The 11,529-nt window shown below is 51.9% G+C and overlaps 1 protein-coding gene across 1 annotated transcript in view; it reads right to left on the reverse strand.

Annotated features, from left to right (window-relative positions):
• The window catches only part of mapk15 (mitogen-activated protein kinase 15), a 687,990-nt gene extending 677,998 nt beyond the window's left edge, over window positions 1-9,992 (reverse strand). The window contains 2 exon segments of the mRNA XM_072510157.1: window positions 9,841-9,931; window positions 9,987-9,992. Coding sequence (XP_072366258.1) covers window positions 9,841-9,931; window positions 9,987-9,992 — 97 coding nt within the window.
• Between the last annotated feature and the right edge of the window lie 1,537 nt (window positions 9,993-11,529).

Consider the following 11,529-nt stretch of genomic DNA (forward strand, 5'->3'; position numbering starts at 1 on the left):
ACAACATCCTCACCCCAATACGCAACACCCTCACCCCAATACGCAACATCCTCACCCCAAAACGCAACACCCTCACCCCAATACACAACATCCTCATCCCAATACACAACATCCACATACCAATACACAACATCCTCACCCGAATACACACCATCCTCACCCCCAATACACAACATCCTCAACCCCAATACACAACATCCTCACCCCAATACACAACATTCTCAACCCAACACACATCCTCAACCCAATTCACAACATCCTAAACCCCGATACACAACATCCTCAACCCCAATACACAACATCCTCACCCCAATACACAACATCCTCAACCCAACACACAACAGCCTAAACCCCAATACACAACATCCTCAACCCCGATACACAACATCCTCACCCCCAATACACAACATCCTCACCCCAATACACAACATCCTGAACCCAATACACAACATCCTCACCCCAATACACAACATCCTCACCCCAATACACAACATCCTCATCCCAATACACAACATCCTCAACCCAATACACAACATCCTCACCCCAATACACAACATCCTCAACACCAATACACAACATCCTCACCGCAATACACAACATCCTCAACCCAATACACAACACCCTCACCTCAATACGCAACATCCTCACCCCAATACACAACATCCTCAACCCCAATACACAACATCCTCAAACAAATACACATCATCCTCACCCCAATACACAACATCCTCACCCCAATACACAACATCCTCACCCCAATACACAACATCCTCATCCCAACACACAACATCCTCACCCCAATACACAACATCCTCAACCCAACACACAACATCCTCATCCCAATACACAACATTCTCAACCCAATACACACATCCTCACCCCAATACACAACATCCTCAACCCCAATACACAACATCCTCACCCCAATACACAACATCCTCAAACAAATACACAACATCCTCACCCCAATACACAACATCCTCACCCCAATACACAACATCCTCACCCCAATACACAACATCCTCATCCCAACACACAACATCCTCACCCCAATACACAACATCCTCAACCCAACACACAACATCCTCATCCCAATACACAACATCCTCACCTCAATACACAACATCCTCATCCCAACACACAACATCCTCATCCCAATACACAACATCCTCACCCCAATACACAACATCCTCACCCAAACACACTACATCCTCACCCCAATACACAACATCCTCACCCCAATACACAACATCCTCACCCCAATACACAACATCCCCATCCCAATACACAACATCCTCAACCCAACACACATCCTCACCCCAAAACACAACATCCTCAACTGAATATACCACATCCTCACCCCAATACACAACATCCTCACCCCAATACACAACATCCTCAACCCCAATACACAACATCCTCACCCCAACACACAACATCCTCACCCAAATTCACAACATCCTCACCCCAATACACAACATCCTCAACCCAATACACAACATCCTCAACCCAATACACAACATCCTCACCCCAATACACAACATCCTCACCCCAATACACAACATCCTCAACCCCAATACACAACATCCTCATCCCAACAATATCATGAACCCAATACACAACATCCTCAACCCCAATACACAACATCCTCAACCCCAATACACAACATCCTCACCCCAATACACAACATCCTCACCCCAATACACAACATCCTCACCCCAATACACAACATCCTCATCCCAATACACAACATCCTCACCCCAATACACAACATCCTCACCCAAATACACAACATCCTCACCCCAATACACAACATCCTCACCCCAATACACAACATCCTCATCCCAATACACAACATCCTCAACCCAATACACAACATCCTCACCCCAATACACAACATCCTCAACACCAATACACAACATCCTCACCCCAATACACAACATCCTCAACCCAATACACAACACCCTCACCTCAATACGCAACATCCTCACCCCAATACACAACATCCTCAACCCCAATACACAACATCCTCAAACAAATACACAACATCCTCACCCCAATACACAACATCCTCACCCCAATACACAACATCCTCACCCCAATACACAACATTCTCATCCCAACACACAACATCCTCACCCCAATACACAACATCCTCAACCCAACACACAACATCCTCATCCCAATACACAACATCCTCACCTCAATACACAACATCCTCATCCCAACACACAACATCCTCATCCCAATACACAACATCCTCACCCCAATACACAACATCCTCACCCAAATACACTACATCCTCACCCCAATACACAACATCCTCACCCCAATACACAACATCCTCACCCCAATACACAACATCCTCACCCCAATACACAACATCCTCACCCCAATACACAACATCCTCACCCCAATACACAACATCCTCACCCCAATACACAACATCCTCATCCCAATACACAACATCCTCACCCCAATACACAACATCCTCACCCCAATACACAACATCCTGAACCCAATACACAACATCCTCAACCCAATACACAACATCCTCACCCCAATACACAACATCCTGAACCCAATACACAACATCCTGAACCCAATACACAACATCCTCACCCCAATACACAACATCCTCACCCCAATACACAACATCCTCATCCCAATACACAACATCCTCATCCCAACACACAACACCCTCACCCCAGCACACAACATCCTCACCCCAATACACAACATCCTCACCCCAATACACAACATCCTCACCCCAATACACAACATCCTCATCCCAATACACAACATCCTCATCCCAACACACAACACCCTCACCCCAGCACACAACATCCTCACCCCAATACACAACATCCTCATCCCAATACACAACATCCTCACCCCAATACACAACATCCTCATCCCAATACACAACATCCTCACCCCAATACACAACATCCTGAACCCAATACACAACATCCTCATCCCAATACACAACATCCTCAACCCAATACACAACATCCTCACCCCAATACACAACATCCTGAACCCAATACACAACATCCTCATCCCAATACACAACATCCTCACCCCAATACACAACATCCTCACCCCAATACACAACATCCTCATCCCAATACACAACATCCTCATCCCAACACACAACATCCTCATCCCAATACACAACATCCTCACCCCAATACACAACATCCTGAACCCAATACACAACATCCTCATCCCAATACACAACATCCTCACCCCAATACACAACATCCTCAACCCCAATACACAACATCCTCACCCCAACACACAACATCCTCACCCAAATTCACAACATCCTCACCCCAATACACAACATCCTCAACCCAATACACAACATCCTCAACCCAATACACAACATCCTCACCCCAATACACAACATCCTCACCCCAATACACAACATCCTCAACCCCAATACACAACATCCTCATCCCAACAATATCATGAACCCAATACACAACATCCTCAACCCCAATACACAACATCCTCAACCCCAATACACAACATCCTCACCCCAATACACAACATCCTCACCCCAATACACAACATCCTCACCCCAATACACAACATCCTCATCCCAATACACAACATCCTCACCCCAATACACAACATCCTCACCCAAATACACAACATCCTCACCCCAATACACAACATCCTCACCCCAATACACAACATCCTCATCCCAATACACAACATCCTCAACCCAATACACAACATCCTCACCCCAATACACAACATCCTCAACACCAATACACAACATCCTCACCCCAATACACAACATCCTCAACCCAATACACAACACCCTCACCTCAATACGCAACATCCTCACCCCAATACACAACATCCTCAACCCCAATACACAACATCCTCAAACAAATACACAACATCCTCACCCCAATACACAACATCCTCACCCCAATACACAACATCCTCACCCCAATACACAACATCCTCATCCCAACACACAACATCCTCACCCCAATACACAACATCCTCAACCCAACACACAACATCCTCATCCCAATACACAACATCCTCACCTCAATACACAACATCCTCATCCCAACACACAACATCCTCATCCCAATACACAACATCCTCACCCCAATACACAACATCCTCACCCAAATACACTACATCCTCACCCCAATACACAACATCCTCACCCCAATACACAACATCCTCACCCCAATACACAACATCCTCACCCCAATACACAACATCCTCACCCCAATACACAACATCCTCACCCCAATACACAACATCCTCACCCCAATACACAACATCCTCATCCCAATACACAACATCCTCACCCCAATACACAACATCCTCACCCCAATACACAACATCCTGAACCCAATACACAACATCCTCAACCCAATACACAACATCCTCACCCCAATACACAACATCCTGAACCCAATACACAACATCCTGAACCCAATACACAACATCCTCACCCCAATACACAACATCCTCACCCCAATACACAACATCCTCATCCCAATACACAACATCCTCATCCCAACACACAACACCCTCACCCCAGCACACAACATCCTCACCCCAATACACAACATCCTCACCCCAATACACAACATCCTCACCCCAATACACAACATCCTCATCCCAATACACAACATCCTCATCCCAACACACAACACCCTCACCCCAGCACACAACATCCTCACCCCAATACACAACATCCTCATCCCAATACACAACATCCTCACCCCAATACACAACATCCTCATCCCAATACACAACATCCTCACCCCAATACACAACATCCTGAACCCAATACACAACATCCTCCCTCATCCCAATACACAACATCCTCACCCCAATACACAACATCCTCACCCCAATACACAACATCCTCATCCCAATACACAACATCCTCATCCCAACACACAACATCCTCATCCCAATACACAACATCCTCACCCCAATACACAACATCCTGAACCCAATACACAACATCCTCATCCCAATACACAACATCCTCACCCAATACACAACATCCTCAACCCAATACACAACATCCTCACCCCAATCCACAACATCCTCACCCAAATACACAACATCCTCAACCCAATACACAACATCCTCAACCCAATACACAACATCCTCACCCCAATACACAACATCCTCAACCCCAATACACAACATCCTCACCCAATACACAACATCCTCACCCCAATACACAACATCCTCACCCCAATACACAACATCCTCAACCCCAATACACAACATCCTCATCCCAATACACAACATCCTCACCCCAATACACAACATCCTCAACCCCAACACACAACATCCTCACCCCAATACACAACATCCTCACCCCAATACACAACATCCTCATCCCAATACACAACATCCTCATCCCAATACACAACATCCTCACCCCAATACACAACATCCTCACCCCAATACACAACATCCTCACCCCAATACACAACATCCTCACCCCAATACACAACATCCTCACCCCAATACACAACATCCTCACCCCAATACACAACATCCTCACCCCAATACACAACATCCTCATCCCCAATACACAACATCCTCACCCCAATACACAACATCCTCACCCCAATACACAACATCCTCATCCCAATACACAACATCCTCACCCCAATACACAACATCCTCACCCCAATACACAACATCCTCAACCCCAATACACAACATCCTCACCCCAATACACAACATCCTCACCCCAATACACAACATCCTCAACCCCAATACACAACATCCTCAACCCAATACACAACATCCTCACCCCAATACACAACATCCTCACCCAATACACAACATCCTCAACCCAATACACAACATCCTCACCCCAATACACAACATCCTCACCCAATACACAACATCCTCAACCCAATACACAACATCCTCAACACAATACACAACATCCTCACCCCAATACACAACATCCTCACCCCAATACACAACATCCTCAACCCAAACACACAACATCCTCAACACCAATATACATCGTCACCCAATACACAACATCCCAATCCCAATACACAACATCCTCACCCAACACACAACATCCTCAACCCCAATACACAACATCCTCACCCCAATACACAACATCCTCAACCCAATACACAACATCCTCACCCCAATACACAACATCCTCACCCCAATACACATCTTGACCCCAATACACAACACCCCCATCCCAATACACAACATCCTCACCCCAATACACAACATCCTCAACACAATATACAACATCTTCACCCCAATACACAACATCCCCATCCCAATACACAACATCCTCAACCCAACACACATCCTCACCCCAAAACACAACATCCTCAACTGAATATACCACATCCTCACCCCAATACACAACATCCTCACCCCAATACACAACATCCTCAACCCCAATACACAACATCCTCACCCCAACACACAACATCCTCACCCAAATTCACAACATCCTCACCCCAATACACAACATCCTCAACCCAATACACAACATCCTCAACCCAATACACAACATCCTCACCCCAATACACAACATCCTCACCCCAATACACAACATCCTCAACCCCAATACACAACATCCTCATCCCAACAATATCATGAACCCAATACACAACATCCTCAACCCCAATACACAACATCCTCAACCCCAATACACAACATCCTCACCCCAATACACAACATCCTCACCCCAATACACAACATCCTCACCCCAATACACAACATCCTCATCCCAATACACAACATCCTCACCCCAATACACAACATCCTCACCCAAATACACAACATCCTCACCCCAATACACAACATCCTCACCCCAATACACAACATCCTCATCCCAATACACAACATCCTCACCCCAATACACAACATCCTCACCCCAATACACAACATCCTCAACCCAACAATATCATGAACCCAATACACAACATCCTCACCCCAATACACAACATCCTCACCCCAATACACAACATCCTCATCCCAATACACAACATCCTCAACCCAATACACAACATCCTCATCCCAATACACAACCTCCTTATCCCATTTCCCCCCTTTCCCAGTCTCTGACCCCATTCCCACTTTCCCAGTCTCTGACCCCATTCCCCCCTTTCAAAGTCTCTGACCCCAATCCCCCCTTCCAAAGTCTCTGACCCCAATCCCCCCTTTCCCAGTCTCTGACCCCAATCCCCCCTTTCCCAGTCTCTGACCCCAATCCCCCCTTTTCACAGGCTGTGACCCCATTCCCGCATTTCCCAGTCTCTGACCCCATTCCCCCCTCTCCCAGTCTCTGACCCCAATCCCCCCTTTCCCAGTCTCTGACCCCAATCCCCCCTTTCCCAGTCTCTGCTCCGAATCCCCCCTTTCCCAGTCTCTGACCCCATTCCCCCTTCCCCGTCTCTGATCCTGACCCCATTCCCCCCTTTCCCAGTGTCTGACCCCATTCCCCCCTTTCCCAGTCTCTGATCCCAATCCCCCCTTTCCTAGTCTCTGACCCCATTCCCACCTTTCCCAGTCACTGACCCCATTCCCCCCTTTCCCAGTCCTCTAACCCCATTCCCCCCTTTCCCAGTCTCTGACCCCAATCCCCCCTTTCCCCGTCTCTGACCCCATTTCCCCCTTTCCCAGTCTCTGATTCTGACCCCAATCCCCCCTTTCCCAGTCTCTGACCCCATTCCCCTTTCCCAGTCTCTGACCCCATTCCCTCCTTTCCAGTCTCAGACCCCATTCCCCCCTTTCCCAGCATCCTTCCATTGCTACTCTCTGCCTTCTATGGCCTAGCCAGTTCTGTATCCACCTTGCCAGCTCACCCCTGATCCCGTGTGACTTCACCTTTTGTACTAGTCTACCATGAGGGACCTTGTCAAAGGCCTTACTGAAGTCCATATAGACAACATCCACTGCCCTACCCGCATCAATCATCTTAGTGACCTCCTCGAAAAACTCTATCAAGTTAGTGAGACACGACCTCCCCTTCACAAAACCGTGCTGCCTCTCACTAATACGTCCATTTGCTTCCAAATGGGAGTAGATCCTGTCTCGAAGAATTCTCTCCAGTAATTTCCCTACCACTGAAGTAAGGCTCACCGGCCTGTAGTTCCCGGGATTATCCTTACTACCCTTCTTAAACAGAGGAACAACATTGGCTATTCTCCAGTCCTCCAGGACATCCCCCGAAGACAGCGAGGATCCAAAGATTTCCGTCAAGGCCTCAGCAATTTCCCCTCCAGCCTCCTTCAGTATTCTGGGGTAGATCCCATCAGGCCCTGGGGACTTATCTACCTTAATATTTTTTAAGACACCCAACACCTCTTCTTTTTGGATCTTAATGTGACCCAGGCTATCTACACACCCTTCTCCAGACTCAACATCCACCAATTCCTTCTCTTTGGTGAATACTGATGCAAAGTATTCATTTAGTACCTCGCCCATTTCCTCTGGCTCCACACATAGATTCCCTTGCCTATCTTCAGTGGGCCAACCCTTTCCCTGGCTTCCCTTTTGCTTTTTATGTACGTGTAAAAAGCCTTGGGATTTTCCTTAACCCTATTTGCCAATGACTTTTCGTGACCCCTTCTAGCCCTCCTGACTCCTTGCTTAAGTTCCTTCCTACTTTCCTATATTCCACGCAGGCTTCGTCTGTTCCCAGCCTTTTAGCCCTGACAAATGCCTCCTTTTTCTTTTTGACGAGGCCTACAATATCTCTCGTCATCCAAGGTTCCCGAAAATTGCCGTATTTATCCTTCTTCCTCACAGGAACATGCCGGTCCTGTATTCCTTTCAACTGCCACTTGAAAGCCTCCCACATGTCAGATGTTGATTTGCCCTCAAACATCCACCACCAATCTATGTTCTTCAGTTCCCGCTTCATATTGTTATAATTAGCCTTCCCCCAATTTAGCACATTCATCCTCGGACCACTCTTATCCTTGTCCACCAGTACTTTAAAACTTACTGAATTGTGGTCACTGTTACCGAAATGCTCCCCTACTGAAACATCTACCACCTGGCCGGGCTCATTCCCCAATACCAGGTCCAGTACCGCCCCTTCCCTAGTTGGACTGTCTACATATTGTTTTAAGAAGCCCTCCTGGATGCTCCTTACAAACTCCGCCCCGTCTAAGCCCCTGGCACTAAGTGAGTCCCAGTCAATATTGGGGAAGTTGAAGTCTCCCATCACCACAACCCTGTTGTTTTTACTCTTTTCCAAAATCTGTCTACCTATCTGCTCCTCTATCTCCCGCTGGCTGTTGGGAGGCCTGTAGTATACCCCCAACATTGTGACTGCACCCTTCTTATTCCTGATCTCTACCCATATAGCCTCACTGCCCTCTGAGGTGTCCTCTCGCAGTATAGCTGTGATATTCTCCCGAACAAGTAGCGCAACTCCGCCTCCCCTTTTACATCCCCCTCTATCCCGCCTGAAACATCTAAATCCTGGAACGTTTAGCTGCCAATCCTGCCCTTCCCTCAACCAGGTCTCTGTAATGGCAACAACATCATAGTTCCAAGTACTAATCCAAGCTCTAAGTTCATCTGCCTTACCCGTAATACTCCTTGCATTAAAACATATGCACTTCAGGCCACCAGACCCGCTGTGTTCAGCAACTTCTCCCTGTCTGCTCTGCCTCAGAGCCACACTGTCCCTATTCCCTAGTTCTCCCTCCATGCTCTCACCTTCTGACCTATTGCTTCCGTGCCCACCCCCCTGCCATACTAGTTTAAACCCTCCCGTGTGACACTAGCAAACCTCGCGGCCAGGATACCGCTGTGTGTGATACCGCTCCTTACCCATGTACTCAAACACCAGGTAGATGTCCTTGTCATTCGCTGCTCGGATCACATTCAGCAGTTTGATGATATTGGGATGGTGTCCGAATTCCTAGTGGGTAAAAAGAGAGGTTAGCGCCGGGCAGGCCCCGAGAGATTGCACATGCCAACATCAGCTCAACAACCACTCAGTGAGGGCAGTGCCAGAATCAGCTGGCAGCTGGCTTGCTCACGGGGGCACGTGCCTCGAGTTTGGGAGGTTGTTTTGAGGGGGGGAGGTGGGGGTCGGGGGGAGGTAGGGGTCGGGGGGTGGAGGTGGGGTTCGGGGGGGTGGAGGTGGGAGTCGAGGGGGGTGGAGGTGGGGGTGGGGGGGGGGTGGAGGTGGGGGGGGGTGAGGGTGGGGGGGTGAGGGTGGGGGGGGTGGGGGGGTGAGGGTGGGGGGGGTGGGGGGGGTGAGGGTGGGGGGGGGTGGGGGGGGTGGGGGGGGTGGGGGGGTGAGGGTGGGGGGGTGGGGGGGGTGGGGGGGGTGAGGGTGGGGGGGCGGGGGGGGTGGGGGGGGTGAGGGTGGGGGGGGGCGGGGGGGGTGGGGGGGGTGAGGGTGGGGGGGGCGGGGGTGGGGTGAGGGGGGGGGCGGGGGTGGGGTGAGGGGGGGGTGGGTTGAGGGGGGGGTGGGTTGAGGGGGGGGTGGGTGAGGGGGGGGGTGGGTGAGGGGGGGGTGGGTTGAGGGGGGGGTGGGTGAGGGGGGGGGTGGGTGAGGGGGGGGGTGGGTGAGGGGGGGGGTGGGTGAGGGGGGGTGGGTGAGGGGGGGGTGGGTGAGGGGGGGGTGGGTGAGGGGGGGGTGGGTGAGGGGGGGGGTGGGTGAGGGGGGGGTGGGTGAGGGGGGGGGTGGGTGAGGGGGGGGTGGGTGAGGGGGGGGTGGGTGAGGGGGGGGTGGGTGAGGGGGGGGGTGGGTGAGGGGGGGGGTGGGTGAGGGGGGGTGGGTGAGGGGGGGGTGGTTGAGGGGGGGTGGGTGAGGGGGGGGTGGGTGAGGGGGGGGTGGGTGAGGGGGGATGTGGGTGAGGGGGGTGAGGGGGGTGAGGGGGGGGGAGGGGGGGTGGGGGGGGTGAGGGGGGGTGGGGGGGGTGAGGGGGGGTGAGGGGGGTGGGGGGGGTGAGGGGGGGTGGGGGGGGTGAGGGGGGTTGGGGGGGGGTGAGGGGGGGTGGGGGGGGTGAGGGGGGGGTGGGGGGGGTGAGGGGGGGGTGGGGGGGGGGGTGAGGGGGGGTGAGGGGGGTGGGGGGGGGGGGGGTGAGGGGGGTTGGGGGGGGTTGGGGGGGGTGCGGGTGGGTGGGGGTGGGTGGGTGGGGGTGGGGGGTGGGTGGGGGTGGGGGGTGGGTGGGGGGTGGGGGGTGGGTGGGGGTGGGGGGTGGGGGGGGGGTGGGGGTGGGGGGGGTGGGTGGGGGTGGGGGGGGTGGGTGGGGGGGGTGGGTGGGGGGTGGGGGTGGGGGGTGGTGGTGGGGGTGGGGGGTGGGGGTGGGGGGGGTGGGGGTGGGGGGGGTGGGGGTGGGGGGGGTGGGTGGGGGGGGTGGGTGGGGGGGGTGGGTGGGGGTGGGGGGTGGGGGGGGGGTGGGGGGGGGTGGGGGGTGGGGGGGGGTGGGGGTTGGGGGGGGGTGGGGGGGTGGGGGGGGGTGGGGGTTGGGGGGGGTGGGGGGGGTGGGGGGGTGGGGGGGGTGG

This window comes from Scyliorhinus torazame, chromosome 6, assembly GCF_047496885.1.
Source record: "Scyliorhinus torazame isolate Kashiwa2021f chromosome 6, sScyTor2.1, whole genome shotgun sequence".
Lineage (NCBI taxonomy): Eukaryota > Metazoa > Chordata > Chondrichthyes > Carcharhiniformes > Scyliorhinidae > Scyliorhinus > Scyliorhinus torazame.